This window comes from Mixophyes fleayi, chromosome 9 (genome assembly GCF_038048845.1).
Source record: "Mixophyes fleayi isolate aMixFle1 chromosome 9, aMixFle1.hap1, whole genome shotgun sequence".
Taxonomy (NCBI): Eukaryota; Metazoa; Chordata; class Amphibia; order Anura; family Limnodynastidae; genus Mixophyes; species Mixophyes fleayi.
The window spans coordinates 14,347,349-14,367,234 of record NC_134410.1 but is presented as its reverse complement, the minus strand read 5'-3'; the positions used below and the strand labels follow the sequence as shown (position 1 = coordinate 14,367,234).

At 43.1% G+C, this 19,886-nt stretch overlaps 1 protein-coding gene across 2 annotated transcripts; it reads left to right on the top strand.

The window, feature by feature from the left end:
• Window positions 1–829: 829 nt before the first annotated feature.
• Window positions 830–19,662, top strand: ATF6B (activating transcription factor 6 beta). Of its 2 annotated transcripts, XM_075186527.1 has the most exons (17): window positions 830–1,028; window positions 2,639–2,745; window positions 3,890–3,975; window positions 4,061–4,136; window positions 4,677–4,759; window positions 5,237–5,369; window positions 8,385–8,558; window positions 13,448–13,581; window positions 14,215–14,400; window positions 14,505–14,596; window positions 14,987–15,142; window positions 15,410–15,517; window positions 16,651–16,741; window positions 16,825–16,898; window positions 17,292–17,403; window positions 17,490–17,574; window positions 17,700–19,662. In XM_075186527.1, the coding sequence occupies exons 2-17, from the start codon at window positions 2,670–2,672 to the stop codon at window positions 17,906–17,908; spliced, it is 1,875 nt and encodes a 624-aa protein (XP_075042628.1). In that variant the 5' UTR covers window positions 830–1,028; window positions 2,639–2,669; the 3' UTR covers window positions 17,909–19,662. The 2 variants fall into 2 exon arrangements, with proteins under 2 accessions (XP_075042628.1, XP_075042629.1); XM_075186528.1 differs by lacking the exon at window positions 830–1,028 and having other exon boundaries at window positions 1,508–2,745; window positions 16,828–16,898.
• Window positions 19,663–19,886: the final 224 nt, after the last annotated feature.

Here is a 19,886-nt window from a genome sequence, read left to right as displayed (position 1 = left end):
CATTAGGGGTATAGGTGTAATCCGGGTTTTCTCCAGCTTCAGAATCTGGGGCCTGATTCATTAAGGATCTTAACCTGAGATACTTCTTATTTCATTCTCCTGGACAAAACCATGTTACACTGCAATGGGTGCAAATTAGTTTTCTGTTTTGCACATAAGTTAAATACTGACTGTTTTTTCATGTAACACACAAATACTTGATAGCTTATTTGTACACTGACATTTAAAGTTGATATTTGTTTGCTACATGAAAAAACAGTCAGTATTTAACTTATGTGCAAAATAGAAAACTAATTTGCACCCCTTGCATTGTAACATGGTTTTGTCCAGGAGATTGAAATAAGAAGTTTCTCAAGTTAAGATCCTTAATGAATCAGTTGGCAACTATGGCAATCATTATACTAGTATTACTGTACCTCCAGTATGAGAACAGGTGCAGGCACCCAGATACTGGCAGGGCATGCAGGGACTTGTAGTTCCTCAATAGAAGAAGAGTCACAGGTTGCCTAACTGTGAGCTAATGCCCAGTATGTCCATCTTGTAATCACACGGCGCATGGTAGGGAAAGTTTTTGTACTTGGAACTACATTTCCCGTCAGCCATTGGCGCTGTGCTACTACGCATACGCCACCATTGGCGCTGTGCTAGTCCTACTACGCATGCGCCAAGCACCAAAGCATGACGGTCTGTCTGTCAAATGATGAATGTCATATTCAGATGCCACCCAGAGGATTCTCTTCGCCTACCATTGGTCTGCTCGTAGCCGTCCCGTCATTGGCTACATCGCCTGTCAGACAAACTGAAGAAGGCTGTCCATTGGCTGATTCTTGTTTACTCGCCTCCTTCCTTCAACAACTGGTTGACGCTTTGGGGGGGCGGGACATCACTAGGGCCTCCTCTGATTTGCTGGGCTCTGGCCGTCGTGGGCTGCGATTGGCGGACACGTCCCCGCAGGCCGCGCCCCTCTCCGGACGGTGCCTGCTGCAGGCTCTTCCTGACACAGGTGGACGCGGACACTTCTCATTCCGGTGATGTAACGGGATCCTCCAAAGCGCTGATCCTCCGCCTGCGGCATCACTGCGGGGTGTTAGGGAGTACCGCGGCGTGACGTCACTGGGTGTAGGGGGGGCTGGTCCCGCCATACGGCAGTGACGGTGTACTAACCCGGTCACCGGTGTGACTGAGGGTGTGTGCACTGTGCACATCGTGCATGGGCGTCAGATGCTGGGGGCACCACCTGGTACAGGGGAGGGGGGAGACTCGGCTCAGCAGCCTATTAGGAACATTGTAAAGTAAATAAAATGCAAGTAGCCCATACTTGCTAACTCTCCCGGAGTGCCCGGGCGACTCCCGCATTCTGCGAGAGTCTCCCGGGCGAGTGTGGCAATATCCCGGATCTGCCCGATTCACTAGGAAGTGCCCACTTCATAGTGAAGTGGGCAGAATTACCTCCCAAACGCCGTGATTCCCGGTGAATCGCGGTGTTTGCCCCCGCCCCCCCCGTGTCAAATAACACGGGGGGGGGGGCGGGTACAAAATGCAGCACCTCCTCCGCAGGCTCCCGGATACCAACATTTCAAAGTTGGTAAGTGTGAAGTAGCCCAGTGACCCAGCCCAAGGTAGCCCACTGTGGGACAGGCCCCGGGGGGTAGATGTCCCTCAGCCCCAGACCTGGTCCATAGGGAGCCTCAAAGAGTTTTCACGGCCCTGGGATCCCCCTCAAACCAGACATAGGGCTTCCAATATATATATATATATAGAGAGAGAAGCTGCTGTATCGCTGTTTATAGTACAGTACTTCCAATGGCTTTTTTCTGCAAGGCAGTGTGTTTCAATTGTACTATATACACATACACACACTCTGTAATGTAGACTATGGCATGACCCCGAGTGGTCATAGTGAGGCACCTCATTAGGACAGGGCTGTCCCTAGTACCTCTCTTGTAAAAACAAACTTGGAGCTGTTATGTACATGGCATTGTTGCCAGGTTTTTATTGTTGCCCTCCGGGAGATCCCAGAAACGGGGGTTGTGGTGAATAATGTCATTTATGACCCCACCCCTGTGACATTTTGTCATGGGGTGCAGGGCCAAAATGATGTGAATCGCGTCATTTAGGCCCCTGACGGGCAGGTTGCGGGAGAATTGTCAGCCTGGAATTCAGGAGTCTCCCAAACATTCCGGGAGAGTGGGCAAGTATGGTCTAGGTCAGTGTGGGCTAACCTGTGACACTCCAGGTGTTGTAAAACTAAAAGTCCCAGCATACTTTGCCAATATATAGTGGCTTATTGCTGGAAGGGTATGCTGGGACTTGTAGTTTCACAACACCTGGAGTGTCACAGGTTAGCCAACACTGGTCTAGGGTGAGCAGAGACATGTCTTGTGTTGGGGCACATCTGCTGGCTGGCGGACAGGCCCTTCAAATGATGGCTGTCCTGCCTAAATTAGGACAGTTGAGAGGTATATAATATTGTAATATGATATTTTATTGAAAGGTGAAGACAGAAAACCCAGCGTTTGCCGCCCCCGTCTTTATTATGACTCGTTAAATGTTTTGCATGTCACCCTCCCCCATCCATTCCATTATCCTCCCTCATTCTATCCTTCCTCTTTCCTCATGCCACGCTTTCCATCTACAGGCAAGGTCAGACTCCACAAGGAGAAGCCACTATGGCGACTGAACTTCTGCTCAATGACCTGGACACCAAGTTCTGTGCAGACAACCTGCTGACCAGCGAGGACTGGGGTACATATTATGCACATATATAATACATAAACTGTGTTATACTAGGTTCTGGTGTAAATACTGCATGTGTACATATTTCTTGATTCTTCATAACAAAAGAATATAAAATATCTTGATTGTTACATAAATACGGTTCAGTTCATTGCATTTTGTTAACTTTAATAAACAAAAGGGTATTAATTAACTCCCTTTATAACAAAAAAGAATTGCATGTGGGAAAAACCCTTAATGGCATAAAGGATAACAGGGAAGGATATGGGAGGTAGATAAATATGGCAGACCTGTGTAATGTAAATCTTATGGGTATTAGAAGTCACCAGCGTCACAGATATCTGAGAGTGACTTCTATTATCTATAATAATTACAGTAAGGGGTGGCATTATTCCCTATAATACACATGTTTCATTAATAAACAATGCAGCAGTGGCATCAAAACTCATTGTTTATATAGATATTTACATAATCTTTAACATATTTTAACATAACATATTCTATGCCTATACAGCATGTGTACTTTATCCTATCGGTGTTCAGTTAATTTACTATATATACATTCATCTGCGTGCTGACCAGCAAGGTTAGGTGTACTAAAAGTTTATATAATACACAAATAAGGCTCTTGTTAATAATACGTATACACAAGTTGAGTTCAGGTCATCACTTAAGTGTTCATTCGGAAAACTTGTATGTTGTTATAACCATATATACATTTTCAGGAGCCAATGATATAATCTATCCACACGGGTCTGTACATCATACACACAAGGGAGATAGTTTGGAAGGATAGAAGAACAGGGGGTTTGGCCTGGAAAAGACATTTGGGAGGGATGATTCTTGCTACGCATGCTCACCACTGAAGACCTGGGTGCAAGTTTCGGGTACACAGATTTTTATACTGTGGATTATATATAGAACTAATGTACTCGTGTAATGTTAAGGATATACTGTGCTGCACGATTCTTAGTATAAAGGTATGTATTTGTTAATGACAGAATTTCTGTATTACTGGTAAATGCTGGAATGATGGCATTGAAGAGCACTATTTACGTAGATACAATTATAGGGATTCATCTAATAATGTGACTTGTGTGTTTTACCTATTATGGTAATACTCGATAAGAATGTATACAATTACATCTCTTAGACACAGGCCTGTACGGTTACCCAGATGTCGCAGATGAATGCGGGGAACTATTTGCATCTGCTTTCAGTTCTTACCCGCTGCATTTGGTAAGTGACCTATCGCAATCTTCTCGCTCGAACCCTTTTCATCACATCTCTACATCAGTCTACATCACATCTCACCTATCCGCAGTATGACAGCCAGATGGACGTTGAGTCTTGTTCCGTGTCCTCGTCTTTGGATGAAATCCACAGTATGAACTTTTCAGGTGTGTATATATCAAGTAATTCCGCTCCCAGATAGCAGTTGGATCAGAACAATAATGTAATGTGATTTGTTATTGTGGCTGGTGAATGTACTGAAATTAAAAACGTTTTGTAACGTTAGCAAAAATGCATGAAAGCCTATACACAGGGAGTTGTATCAACAAGTATAAAGTAAAATGGAACCTTGCTATTTATTAATTTGTAAAGATAAGTATATATAGTTTCAGTTTTAACATAATATTGTGGGCAATACTCCTAAATTTTTCTGCACAGTCATCCTTGGAGTGTATAATTGGTTAGAGAGACTTGTCAATTATTCTAGTCAGCCAATGAGTGTCAGCTGCCTGATATCGTTCTCTCTTCCGAAAAGACAGACTTTTGCCATTTTCAACATTTGTGCAATGATGATCTTATTCCCCCCCCCCTCCCCCCATTTTATGTAATCCCTCTGTAGATTGAATGCCGGTGCAGTGTATATTTTGTGACCCAAATTTTAACATTATGCATAGAAACATTATAGTAAATTCTATTTGTCTTTTTAGACCTACTAGTTAAGACGGAGCCGGCATCCCCCTACTCTTCCTCGTCTTGTGATTCCTCTTCATCCTGTGATGGCCTCTACACAGTGAGTAAAGCCTTATTAGAAACATAATTATTATTGTAGCTTGCTTCCTGCCCCAACCTGGTTTGTAGACAGCTCGCCCTCTTCAGATTTGCCTAATCACCTGCTTTCAACCCCCTAACGTTTCTAATGGTTCTCCTTCATTACAATCAAGTAATCTGCCTTGTGGCTTGCTTTACTTATCACTTGCCTAGCGTCCCCCGCGCACGTCGCCTGCCTAGTATCCTCCTCCTTTGTAGTCCTCTATTCTCCATGACTTGAAGGGTATTTTCCTATCTCAGACCTGCCTAGTAGCCTCCTCCTCTTCTCCCGATGGCCCATTTACCTGCTATCACCTTCCTGATGTCCACTCTATCTAACCCGCCTTTTACTCCCACATCCCTAGTGGCCCTCTTACCCTTCAATGCTTTCTTCATGCCATTCACTGTAGACCACATATCTGTCTTTGATACCTATATGTTTCCCTGCTTGGATGTACAGCCGTCTCTAGGAGAGGTAGGAACCTCGGTGAAGATTGAGCTGCCGCCATCGCCCCCATGTCCGAGCCTGGAGCAACCACCTACCCCTTGCAGTGCTCTACAAATAACTCTCCTCCCAGTGTCCGCAACATCTGGTGAGTATAGAGCTTTCCTATGTGGCTGGGTAATATACGTAAAGGATCAGAACTACTGTCTTTCTCTTTGTAGCTGTACTCGTATGTCGCCCTCTGCAGGAGAGAGGCTCCATTACTGCAACGTACCTTTTTTTTTCTTCTTCAAATTTTGTGATTGAGTTTCAAAGTTAAAGTAATAACTATTGTTACGCAGAGCCCATCCAAGGTTACGCTACAGTTAACAAAACACATGCACTGAACTCAAGATTAAAATAAATCTTGTGAATTCAGGGAGTTTAAATAAATAAAATAAGAGAATGTCCTAGAACAATGGGACACACTTTGAAATTGGGAAAACGGAAGACTGAAATATAAAATAAGGAACTTTTTTTTGCAGAAAGGTAAAGATCAATGGAATAGTGTCCGAGCAGTTGTGTTGGGGGTTTATTCAGTAAAATAATGCATAGGACAAACATAACGCCAAGATTTATGTAGAAAAATTAACAAATGCACAAAAAAATACAGTAACCCTTCCAGGAAAACACACACCCAGACTAGATGGGCCTGTAGGTTCTCTTCTGCTTCTATGTAACAAGCACAACGGGAAAGGGGGGTCCCCAAAGGGTTCGCACTATGGATGCAGAGGTATCTCACACCTCTTTGCAGGATAGGCTTCTGATAAGCTATCATCATTTATTTATATAGCGCCTACATATTCCGTAGCGCTTTACAATTGGGGTCAAACACAGTAAACTAAAACAAACTGGGTAAAACAGACATAGAGGTTAGAAGGCCCTGCTCGCAAGCTTACAATCTATGGAACAATGTGAGTTTGACACATGAGGTTAAGTCTACATTTGCAGTCGGCCCAGCCAGATTGCAAAGGTAAAAGTGACTCATAAGCTAAATGATCCCGTCACACAACAATGTTGGTCAGGGGGTAGTTGTCTTGTGTGAAATTGTGTAACGTGTGGTAACAGGGTAATCTAGTGAGATTAAGAGGGTGGTTGAGGAATATTATAAGCTTGTCTGAAGAGGTGGGTTTTCAGAGAATGCTTGAAAGTTTGTAGACCAGAGGAGAGTCTTATTGTGCGAGGGAGAGAATTCCATAGAGTGGGTGCAGCCCGAAAAAAGTCCTGTAACCGGGAATGGATGGATGAGAGACGCAGAACGGAGTTGCCGAGTTGGGAGATATTTTGAGACGAGAGGAGATGTATGTTGGTGCAGCTTTGTTGACGGCCTTCTAGGTTAGTAAAAGTATTTTATATTGGATTTGGTAGAAAACAGGCAACCAGTGTAGAGACATACAGAGTAATGATTCAGCAGCATCTTGAGTCCTGAGTGTCTTTGGGCTCGTCTTTGCATGTCTCTATAGGCCAAAAATGGCTGTCGGGAGAATAGATGGGCAACAGAAGGAATAAAATGTTGTAACTGCATCGGGCTCAGTGCCCCGACAGAGCGGACAGTAATACTCACAGCACTCTACTCAAACAGTGAAAGATCTCAACTACCCATCATGTCATTAATATACACTGTGTTTACCACAAGCAAGCTAATACTGTAAATATAGGATTAACCAGCTTCCACCCCAAGATTTCTGTTCAGTACCTTAAGCCTATGTCCCACACTCAGCTGTGTTGTTGAGGACCGTTAGTCCCAACCATATTGGTGACGTGTTTTGTTTCCGTAAACTGTTCCTGGTGTTCAGGCTGCGTTATATGTAATTCTGATTGGTCATGTGTAGCCTGACACCAATTACTTGATATGAGGAAAGAGATGAGGCTTTGAAATTGGGCTTCTGAGTTGTATAATCTCTGAGAGAGGTCACCTCTGTATTGATGGGGTGTTCCCTCTGCTCACGATCCCTTCCAAGACTGGCTGTGTCCATTGGTGTCATCCACCACTATGCTGGTACTGGTTACTACATGTATTTATGCATGGATCATCCAACCCACACATATATCTCCTTCATCCATGGTAATAAAGTACAGGTGGATTAAGTGTGGAATTACGGTGAGAACACACTTGTTTATCCACCAGTTGTTCTTCGTGTAGATGTTGATCAGATTGTGGATGTCCACCTAACCTGACAAGGTGACCTCTTTCAGATGGACATCCACAATTTGATCGAATTCTGCACCAAGAACCTACTATTCTTCCAGAAATGAATTACACCACATCTTTGCAGAGTTTATCATAAATATATTTCCTGTTGGTCTTGGAGTTTAATCTATAATAGTGCAGTTTGGTTTGTGTGATGTTCTTGTCCAACTCGAGGTTGTGGAATTAGCTTTGTGTAGGTTATGGAGAAATAATCTGGCTGAGAAAAGCAAATGAGTTCGTGCCATTATTCTGTATATAAGATAAGTAGTAAGTTAAGATAGTATGTCTTTAAGAAGACATCAGGGCAGACGTGACCAGGAAGGGAAATGAATACATAGAAGAAAATAAGTGACAGCATGGAGATATTCTGAGTGACTTTAAGTTATTTGCCAGTATTACTACTAATAAATAAACTTGTATAATCAGCTTACCTGATTATTCCTTATTGTGATTATAACCAGAGCCTGGATATAACATAAGCGATAGTCAGTGTAATAAGAATAATGTAACAATGTAACAGGCAGCATGGTGGCTAAGTGGTTAGCACTTCTGCCTCACAGCACTGGGGTCATGAGTTCGATTCCCGACCATGGCTTTATCTGTGTGGAGTTTGTATGTTCTCCCCGTGTTTGCGTGGGTTTCCTCCTGGTGCTCCGGTTTCCTCCCACACTCCAAAAAACATACTGGTAGGTTAATTGGTTGCTATCAAAATTGACCCTAGTCTCTCCCTCGCTGTCTGTCTGTGTGAGTGTGTGTCTGTATTAGGGAATTTAGACTGTAAGCTCCAATGAGGCAGGGACTGATGTGAGTGAGTTCTCTGTACAGCGCTGCGGAATTAGTGGCGCTATATAAATAAATGATGATGATGATGATATCTGACGTTTCATGAAGTCCTGTATTTATATAACTACCTCCATTATCTCCTTCTCACAGCTCAGGCTGGATGTCTCCCTAAGTCTAATACGTTCCTGTCTAAGAAACCGGCCTTACAACCGAGACCTGCCCCTGGCACCAAGTCCTGTGTGTCCCCGAGCAGCACGCCCCACGCCATCATCCTGCACCCCGTGAGCAGCACCCCTCCTGTGCCACAGCCACCCACCCTCACAGGTAATCCTCCGCTCTCTCTCCTTCTCTGTACATCTGGATATACCCCAGCAGAGACCCTGTTGTACAGCAATTCAGCTTTATATATGTTTCCTGAAAATAGTCATGAATGCTGAGAATAACAATGTGATAAACGATGATGCATCAATCAGCAGTTGTTTAATATAATGGATGTATTGGCTCGCAGCAGCCAGCAGGTGTCACTGCTGCTCTTTGTATAGGGATTTAAAGCAAGTGCCGCTTTATATGAGCAGCTGTTGGTGTCTTGTTTTGCTCAAATCTGCCGACAGATGCACAGTGTGTGCTGGTCTAGGAGTTCATAGCAGATTGTACTTTATATCTTTTTTTCCTGTATGCGTTGTTAGATAGTGTATGTATTCAGATATTTATTATTTAGATGAGAAATCCCTTGTTGCTGAAGCAGTAAACTGAAGAATCCTTTCAGTATTAAAAGTATATAAATATATGTGAGCTAACATTAGTTGACTTTAGCTTTGGGTCACGTTGCCTGCACACCATGTAACAAGGATTTGCTGGTCTATTGTATATTAGTGTCTGCTATTACTGGCATGATACGCATTAGGTTTCCATGTTTCAGTGTCTGCTAATATTTGTTTAATCGGTTGATGCTGCAATCCTTGTATCAGGGTGTACCAGGCTCTCTGCAGTCAGATCCATTGAGAAGTCCTCATTGAATGCAGTTTACTCTGTAACTTCCCCTGATTGTCACCCAGACAGAAGTTCCAATGCTCCATAAGGTGTGATCAACTCCTGTACCACGTAGGCAAGGGGCTGTCACATTTCTTCTAGAGGGGGGAAAGAAGGACTAAGGACAGAGGTTTTACGTTTGGGTGGATTTCTCATTTAAAAGTTATAATTAGAGATTATTACCAATCATTTCCAGAGCAGAAAAGACACTACTTAACATCCATTATATCATTGACTATATCTTACTAAGGTGAATAAGATGCCTGAGATAACTGATGTAGTTATACATAACAAAGTACAGCCATCATGGTTCTGTCTCTATCACAGTGCGAGTGACAGACTTGCTGTCATGCTCAGCAGAACTGCTCTTCTTTTTTTATTTTTTTTAAATTTAGAAACGGGCGTGGACTATTAATGTCAAAGCAAGCTGTGCTTTGCAATTTGAGCTTTTTGTCCAGAATCTGTTCCACTTAGGACAGTGTCCTTAAGATATGAGATTTGTCTTCAGCTCCCCGTAGTGCGAGGGTGCAAATACTGTAGTGTGATATCAGGTTATAACTTATCAGTTAAGATGTTTGAGTTTAGTTCTTTCTGGTTCAAGAATACTGTTCTGAATTCTAATGAATGGTATAATAACTACTGAACATTATACGGCTGTTCGTTATAATCCGCAGTTCCTAAAACTCACAAGTTGATGCTTAATACTGTCATGTAATTCCTTGGAGATTTCTATTATCCTTATAAATTCCTATACTATATAATAAGGATATGTAAATATTATATATCTCCAGTGAGTTTTTAGTACAGTATTCTGTATTATCTTGTTCCTTTAATTGTAAAACATGACGGTAGTGAGCCCAGGAGTCCTGGGTTCTCCCCAGCAATCGGTGGCTTGTTGGTTTTTGCTCCTGTCTGGGGCCCCTGCGCTGGTCCTGGCGTTGAGACCTTTCTCTCTCCTGTATTATTGTACGGAGGCCCCTGCCCTCAGCGATCCAGTCCAGCTACTAACATACAACCCCTGTGTATGGATCTGCTCTCCATACAATGATGTCATTGTTGGCAGGACATTATTATGTGTGACTACCAAGACACTTACTTCACGGATAGGCGGCTCCGGCTATGTCTTGTGTTTGTCTCCTGGCTGATCACGATGGTATCTGTTACTCATCTTGATGATGTTTCTTAAAGAAGAAGAAAAATCTAAAATTGTGTTATCATTGTGGGTAAGTTGTACGGTGTTACGTACCTAAATGTCAGCCTGGGTTACTATGGCATATAATTCAGAAGTTGCTCAGTGGTAGCTGCCATAGTTTTGGGAAAGTCTTCTCTGCATTCCTAATCGCTGACTAGGATGTTATTCCTATTATTATTATCATTTATTTGTAAGGAGAAGTAAAAATCCGCAGTGCCGTACAGTGGGAAAGTAGGGCATATAGCAAAACGTAGAGGTCCTACAGTGCATGGATTTTCAAGTAAAGATGGTGGTGCCTTGTGATGCAAAGCTGGCAATGTCTGAGGGTCGGGAGGACCTGGAGCATTACTTGCTGAGCCCACATTCACAAATGCGCAAAACAAGATTTACTTTTATGGGCTGAGATTATTTAAATGATTTTAGAGGGGGTGTTCGCTGCCCGTTTTCTCCCATGGACGTGCCTTTTTTTTCAGCACACCTGACAAGGTGTCATAGATTGGGTCTCTTTCCTGTACTTATAATGGGGCACAAGTTGTCCATCTGTGGGAGTTTTCTCTGCACATCTTCAGCCAATGTGATTAAGAAATGTCATCTCACAAAAGTGATATTTGCGGGAAAGATCGTTCTCATGTCCCTTCACTCTCAGGAATAATATAAGACATACGTGAAGGTATACGCAGCAGTGTTTTAGGAGAAAAATGGAGAACGTTCCATTGATCTATTCCTATGATGTTTTGTTTGGGAAAATAAAAGACTATATAATTGTAGGGAAAATAGAGTTTATTCTGCACACGATGGATGTGTTATGCACATTCGGTGATGAGGTCAGATAACGGCCTTGTCGTATATTTGGGCTGTAAGATTATAGCGATTATTGGCTGAACTGATTTTCCATCCTGCTCCCCGGGCAGAAGCATTGTTGGTAGTCATTTGGAGCCAACACACTTGAGGCCAATTTGGCTGGAAAGAAGCAAATCGTCTGACCATATGATAGCGTGCGAGGCCAGCGTTCTTCCAGCTACTAGGATAGCAGCCACCATTCCTGCTTTATACACAGTGTAAACGGCATAAAAGTTCACACTTTCAAAACTGCAGCCCTGTGTAACTCTTTGTACCCTGCACTCCTTATATAATGAAGAATGAGAGTTTATTCCTTATTATAGGAATAATGTGCTGTACGTTTGGTTGGTAATAGAATTCATGTAACGTGAATAGTACTGCTTGCTATTAAGGCTGTTTGCACATAACCACCACAGCACCGCAGTGACTGAGAGAAAGGGATTATGGGGGATGAATAGACGCCACAATGGTGAACGCTGCAAGAAGATAAAACATAGAAATAAAGTATAGTTGTATAATCAGAATAATTTATACGTTTTTACCTTCAAATGGACCTAAGATATATGCAATAGAAAAATATAGGATTCAAGTCCCTTAAATAGTTTGAAAGTAACTACAAAAGGATTCCATGAAGCTGAGCTTTAGTTTGTGTATTAGATCATCTTTCTTTGTATGGATTCCTCCTTTGCGTTTCCTTTGTAATGCTCCGCAGTTTATTGCTTAGCGTGGTGTAAAGTTGTGATCGCTCTTGAGGAGCACAGCGCCCTTGTTGTGTGGTCTGTTCTGAATACTGTGGTTGGACAGAGAGCGCGTCCTGTTCAGCTGGGCCCTGGTTACTGTACTCTGGAATTTACTGTTTTGCATTATTATCTATTGTGTTAAAAATAGCAGCAGTTTTATCTCCGATCGTCTCCAAATGTTTCATTATGTGCTGTCTCTTGTACTCCGTGGAGGATTGTCAGCTCTGCGGCTAGAGATACTCTTGTTACTTGGCCCTATGCTCAGCCAGGAGTCTGCAGTTTCTGCACACATGTTGCTGTTTATTACATTGCTCATTAATTTAATGTCTGATTGGAATCATTTGGCTGTCGTGCTCCTTCTGCTTTCTATAAATGCACACAGGCTCGTCCTTTCCTCAAGCGCCTTTTACCATCTACTGGGCTGGTTTTCTGGGACTGTAATCCTGGTTCTTATGGTAACACTTTCCCTGGTTTCCTAGTGCAAAAAACTTGTGTTCTGACTTCGCCTCTGAAATACATTCCCCTCCTACTGATCCCGGAATGACGTCCAAGGTTGGCTCCCTGTCCTCTTCCAAACACATCACTTACTGACCATAATACTAGATCAGACTGACTGTTTTTTTGTGTATGCTTCAATCAGATGCAGTATTGCTGAAGCAAGAAAATATAGATTAATATAAGCAACTGTATGTTGGAATGTTCTTCCTGCTGTGTAAATTGTGAGTACTCCAATTGTTGGGCTAAGAAGAAAGGCTTAGTTGCATTTTCACTGTGTTGCAGTACCTCCCCGCAGCCTTTAGAGGGCGACCACATCTAAAATGCAAGTAAAGTTATCTTCAAATGCACATATGTATAACATTGCACTCCAAGGCAGAGATATGCAAGCTCTTATCCTATGTTATTAGTAAATTTTATGGTTACTCTGAACACGCATCAACAGAGCAAATAAATGTCTATACTGATCCAGTATGCCTGATAAAGATCTGAGCCCACACACCCTGCATTAGACTAATGAAATCACCTATCTAGTAGTTGCTCTTTGTATTGTTAATGAATAAGGTTTTGGAGGGGAACTCAATTGGCCTAATGTGGCCTGCGCTCTATTACCAATATTACGGTAACCGCTGCATTATTCTGGGGAGAATTGAATCCCCCCCCCCTCTTTGAGTGTTAATGGGAATCAATCGCCAACAATTTATTATTTTTTATTTCCTTTCTCTATCAAATAACAAGGGGGGTTTAGGGGTCTGTTCCTCTTGAATAGTGAGACCCCCCCCACTATGCCCTGTTACTACCAGATGGACAGAGTCTCATAGATGGTTATATTTGTTAGCTGATGGATAGATGAGCCGATGTCTCACTTATTACCTACAGAGGAGTTATCAGTAATGTATTTTCCGTGTTGCTTTCAGCCTCACCGTCTGTGTTGGTGTCTCAGCTCCTGACCGTACAGAATGGGGGGACCGGAACATCGCCCGTCAAACCTGAAGCCAAGACCATCGTGCCTGCCCCAAGCACTGGGAAAAACAGCCCCGCACAGGTGGATGTAAGTCTGGTGGGTGGGGGGGGGGGGGGATTGTGTGACAGGTGCAGCCCAAAAATCATCTTCCGCTCTCTCAGACGAATTAACGTTCTAGTGATATTTTGTGACTATTTTATTACTAATGACGATGATAAATTGGAATTATGTTCTAAATTCTATCCACAAAATATTCTTGAATTTGACTTATGATAATGACGATGATAAATTGGAATTATGTTCTAAATTCTATCCACAAAATATTCTTGAATTTGACTTATTTGGCTATTAGAGTTTTGTGCTTTCTAAAGGTGTGAATGTAAAATGTTTTATTTTAGTCTTACTATGATTGTTGTGTTCTTTGTTATGTCTGCAACCCCCTAACACCCGTGTCAGTCACAGAGTGCTAGAACGACAGTAATGCACAAGTCTTTTCTGTATCCGTCTGCTACAGTACTAGGAGCCAACCTGATTCAAGTGTTGCTGTCTGAGAAGAGTATTGTATGTTTGTTTCTGCATAGATATAGCTGGAGATAAATCTCTCACTGCATAATTTAGGGGTTGGCTAATGTACGGCTACCCAGCTGGGACATTTCGCTGGTCAGTGGAGCGACAGTCTTCAGGGTCTCTGACTTGGGTGTACTTCACAATTCTTTTCAGCCCAAGCTCTTAAAGAGACAGCAGCGCATGATCAAGAACAGGGAGTCGGCGTGCCAGTCTCGGAGGAAGAAGAAGGAATACGTGCAGGGGCTGGAGGCGAGGCTGCAGGATACGGAGAGACAGCTGGAGAACGCTCGTCAGGAGAACAGAGAGCTGAGGGAGACCATGCAGCATCTCATCAGGGAGGTGGGTAGGAGATAAGTGTGTGTGGCGGGTGTGGATATTGTGGGGTGGTTTATATAGATACCTCGCTCCTCTCTCCGACACTCACCAACTCTCCTCCAATACAGAACGCATCGCTCCGCAGCTCCTCCAGCAACCGCAAGGTTGTCTGCGTCATGGTCGTCCTCGTCTTCATGACCTTCAACTTCGGGCCCACCAGGTGTGTCAGATACAAGCAGTGCCCCGTTCACAGTAATATTGTCAGAGGATCCTGCTACTCAGTCCCGTCTTGTCTTTATGCATTTGATAAACAGGCTCCTCCCATGTGTTCCCTGACTGAGTGCACATCGGGATAGTTAGGATTGCACAGTATTATGATGATCAACTGACATTAACAACTTGTATGTTATGTCTTGTAATGTGAAATAATAATTAGCCTTGGGTGTGCACTACCTGATGAGGATAAGTACTTTTTATTCATCCTAAAAGGCATAGCGCCATCTACAGGAGTAGAGACGATGGTGCTCTTAGGAATTTGTGGACGTTCTCTACCTATCCAATGGTGATTGTGACACACATAAGTATTTGTTCTTCTTTTCCTCTGTGTCAGTTTGATCCGCACTGTGCCGGAGGAACCTGTGAAGAGTCCGGAGATTTCCCACCATGCTCGTCACTTGCTGACTTACAATAACGAAGACAGGTCGCCGGAGCCCCCGGAACCCAAGTTCTATGCACCAAATCCTCCCAAACACAAGAGCTCTTTCAGGTATCTGTGGGCAGGTTCTAGTGATTCTCCAGACTGGGGACCGCGTTAGATGTTCATGTTCTAGATGTTACGAGTTGTGTGACCACCATGGAGCCTGCAGCTGCTCCAGTCACAGCATTGTCTGTTATACTACTTACTGGTGTCAGAATCGCTTATACTTGGGAGGAATTGGGTGTTTTTTGGGATTGATTATTTCTTCGTTCCAGCTCTGGTGTTGACCACGTTTGTGTAGTAGAAGTGTCAGCTCTGAGCTTTCATCTCTTCCAGTAACCATACCGGGTCTCTGGCCAACGTCAAACACCTGATGGTCCGAGATCTGGACCAGCTGTTCCTCACCTCTGACTGCAGACACTTCAATCGCACTGAGTCGCTCCGGTACGTATCCCCCCGAACTCAGGGGCTGATGGAAGATAAGATTATACACAAAGCTATTATTATTATTATTATTATTATTATTATTATTATTAGTGTTGTAAATATGATTCATACTTTGCCCATTTGTTTGGTGGGTTTTTTTGTCTCTCCTTCTACAAAACTACTTCAGATCGTTCCTGTTTCGTCCTATTTAATGTACAGCTACCAGTGCCAGTTTAGTTTCACTTGTGAATATCACCTACACACTGTATGGGAAGCCTTTGTGTGGCTTGTGCAATGTCCATGTGACTGCAGCCGACCAGCACACTAGGAACTAGTAACCTCACTTAGGCAGGAGGCACTTCTACTAGTCACCAGTGGACTAATAGGCTGAATGTTTCAATCTACAACGTCCTTTCTTTCATTGAGCTAATCATAGTTATCAGTAGTTTTGTTTATGTACTGTACTGTGCGGAAAGTTTAGGCAGGTGTAGAAAAAAGGCTGCAAAGTAAGAATGCTTTCGAAAATAAATTTCAGTTTCTAACTTCAATTAACAAAATGCAAAGTTGGCTCCAAATTTATTCTGCAGCAGTACAGTGACACCAAACATACAGCCAATGTCATTAAGAACGATCTATGTCGTAAAGAAGATCAAGGAGACCTGGAAGTGATGATACGGTCCCCACTGCGCCCTCAACATCATGGAGTCTGTCTGGGATTACATGAGGTGACACAAGGATTTGAGCAACCCTACATCCACAGAAGATCTGTGATTAGTTCTCCAAGATGTTTGGAACAACCTCCCTGCAGAGTTCTTTAAAAAATAGTGTGCAAGTGTACCTAGAAGAATTGGTGCTTTGTTGCTGTTTTGAAGGCAAAGTGTGGTCACACCAAATATTGATTTGATTAAGATGTATCTTCTGTTCATTTACTTTTCATTTTGTTAATTGATAAAAATAAGCTATTAACACTTCTATTTTTGAAAGCATTCTTTGCAGAATTTTTTCCTAACACTTTTGCACAGTACTGTACATCTTGTAGAGTTGTGCAGGAGTACGTAAGACGAGGGGAGAGGGCAAACAGTTGTCAGACCTTTTCATACCTCCCCATGTCTTCATGTCTCTCAACTTCCTTACCCCACTGTCTAATTTAGATTAGCCGATGAGCTCAGTTTGTGGGTTCGCCGACATCAGAATGAAAGGAAGACCGGAAAGCCGCCCCCTAAAAAGCCAAGGAAGATAAAGGTGAGTGAGCAGACGAGCGGAGCTGCCGGTTGTTACAGGAAGAGCGACCGTTGTGTCAACGCTGTCTGTTTCTTCTTTCCCAGAAGCCTCTGATCAGGAAGAGTGTGGCCTTATCAGACCTGGTCCCCGCGCAGCCGTCCAGATTGCAGCCACACAGGTTCTTGGCTCTCTCCTGTACTTTTATACTGTGCTGTTCCTGCCCCGTTACTTCCAGTGTGTTGTATTGTACACATGATTAAATCATCTGATATATATCAATGTCCTGCTCACTCCCTCTGTCTCTATTTCCTGTGTGTCTCCCTTGTTCACTCCCTTTGGCTCTCTCTGTCTATCCGGCTTCATCATGTCTTATTTTGCTGTATTCCTCTCTCTCCCTTCTCTGCCTTTCATTGATAGTTTCTCAGTGTGTCTTGCTGTCCCTTCCTTCCGCCGTTCTATCTCACAATTATAAAGCGCTACGGGAAATGCTGGCACTATATAAATAAGCGATGATGATCTCTGTAGGTCTCAAGGTCCTTTGTCTCACGAGCTCCCTCTGTGTCTCCCATAGGATACATAGCGCTCCGCTGCAGCTGTACGGCCCCCAGGAGCCCACAGATCATTCTCTGATGGACGCCATAGAGAGACGAGAAGACACGTTTTATGTGGTGTCTTTCCGGAGGGTCAGTGCTGTGGTCATGGTGTCTGTCTCTGCCACGCTCTCCTCTCACCGCCGAGTCACGTTACGCTCTCTCTCTCTTTTTTTCAGGATCACCTTCTCCTTCCAGCTATAAGTCACAATAAGACGTCTCGTCCTAAAATGTCCCTGGTGATGCCGGCCATGTCTGTGAACGGTGAGTGACGGATCCAATATCCTGTCCTCTCGTCTAAACGTTCATGACGTCCATCAGTCTTATACCTCTTTGTCTGGTCCACCACTGTCTCGTTGACAAGTCTTTTATTTCCTGCCTTCTCGCAGATAGCGTCTATAACCGCACCCCGGGGTACGAGGCCATGATGCAGATAGACTGCGAGGTTATGGACACCAGGGTCATCCAGATCAAGTCATCCACAGTCCCCCCCTCGCTGCGGACACCCCGCACGCCTCCTCCACAGGCGGGGGCGGCACGCGGCAATCTGTCCCTCTACTTACAGGACCAGATGTCACCGGCAGACGGACAGAACTGAGGACGGGGCGGAACACCAGCACTTAGAGCTTTTTATATTGTAATGAGGGATTGTAAATACAGTGATCTGTATATAAGAGAAATATAGGCAGAATTGTGAGTAGTTATGAGGTGTGTATGGGTATAATAATGGTTTGTACGTATGGTGTTGGATGATGTCAGATATTTGACTACATTGTGCATAATATTTAACTGACAAATCTGTTACTGCATTTTTTTGGGTGCTGGTATTTGTTCAGATCTGTATTCTGTCCGTGTTATCCAGGCATCCTGGGAATATCCATTAGGTATCCTTGTACACGTTAGAAGTCACCAAATTAGTTTATTTTTTGTTGGGTTTTACTAACTGCGTGAAAATACCAAAGAGTACAATGATGGCTCCTTTTCTCCAATACAGTAAAGATATTTAGCTGCATATGTTGAGAAAAGGTTGCCATGTTTGCTCCAGAAAAAAAAAAACAATGTAAAAATCACTACAATAGACTATATAATTAAAAAAATGAACTCCACTCCATCCATTAATGTGAAATCTGGCCAGAGGTTAAATATCCTCACAGACACCTGGCGATGAAAGGGTTAAATGACACCCAAATCTGCCTCTCCTGCCCTTCTCTGCTATCTTGGATGACCAGCTTGTCTCTCTGTTATATGTCCCAATTCTATCTAATGCTCAACATGTCCAAAACAGAGCTCATCGTCTTCCCACGTCCCAGAGTCTTCTCAGCTTCTCCCTCACCATAAACAACACCACAATTACCTCCAACTACCCAAAGCCCGCGGCTGTTGTTTCCTCCCTGACTTGGTTCTTCTCTTTACTGCTTAGTTCCCGTCTCCCTCGCAGCACCATCACGCCCACCTTCAAAATATAGCTAGAATATGCCCCTTTCACCTAAGATACAACCAAAACTCTTATCCATTCTCTCATCATTTCCCACCTTGATTACTGCAACCTCCTCCTATGTGGAATTCCCCAGACCTTTTCCCTCTAGATTGTAAGCTCATGAGAACGCCTTCCTTGGCGTTTATTTACATGTCTGAATTTACTTTGTCCACCCTGTTTACCCCCCTATTCAGTGCTGCAGAGCTCTGTGGCGCCTTCCAAATCTACGACAATATTAACAATAAATTAAATGTTCCCATTTATTTTTATTTTTTTCTTTAATCGTTATGTACTTCGGATGAATACTGGTACAACCTGCAAGATACTTGTCTGCTGTGCGTAGGCAGGTGGTTTACCTGCATTTGCCATTTGCAGCTTTACGACATCATCCATAACTAATGCATATGTATGTGTGCTGACACAGTGGTTGACTGTTTTTGTGTATATATGTGTGTGTTTTATTTATACTATATTGAGTTTATATATAAATAAAATTGAACCATATATGCAGATTTGAATGGGATGTACTATGAATATATAAGTTGGTATATTCATATATAATAATAAATTAGCTGGACTAAAGGGAATTTTAAACTATTATGCAGCGAACTCGATTTTCACCTTATTGCTTTAGCACCAAGGGAATGGCAATCTGGCTGGGTTTTCTGGTTCTGTATATGGGAGATGCAGGGGGCCTTGTTCCTGAATGTACAGAGACCGTGTTAAGGGTTTAAGTACTTTTTATTGAAGATGTGTGATAGTTGTGTGTATGAGGGAGTGTGTGTTGTAGGATACAGAAATTTGTGTTTGTTGCTGTCATTCTTTTGTATTTTTTGTTAAGGTGATCATTTTTTATAATAAATATTGAAAACAAACAGCCAGATTCCTTGTGTTACTTTCAGTGATTGTGTCCCAGAGACATGGTGATGGGGAGACCTAAGACACAAGCTGGTGAGATGATATGAGACGTGTATCACACGCAGTGAGATGAGAGACGTGTGTCCACATGTAGTGAGATGATGAGAGACGTGTATCACACGCAGTGAGATGATGAGAGACGTGTATCACACGCAGTGAGATGATGAGAGACGTGTATCAC

Coding starts and splice junctions, on each gene's coding strand:
- ATF6B (XM_075186527.1), top strand. CDS start 2,670: ATGGCGACTGAACTTCTGCTCAATGACCTGGACACCAAGTTCTGTGCA. Junction 8,559..13,447: donor ACAGCCACCCACCCTCACAG/GTAATCCTCCGC, acceptor TGTTGCTTTCAG/CCTCACCGTCTGTGTTGGTG. Junction 17,404..17,489: donor ATGTGGTGTCTTTCCGGAGG/GTCAGTGCTGTG, acceptor TCTTTTTTTCAG/GATCACCTTCTCCTTCCAGC.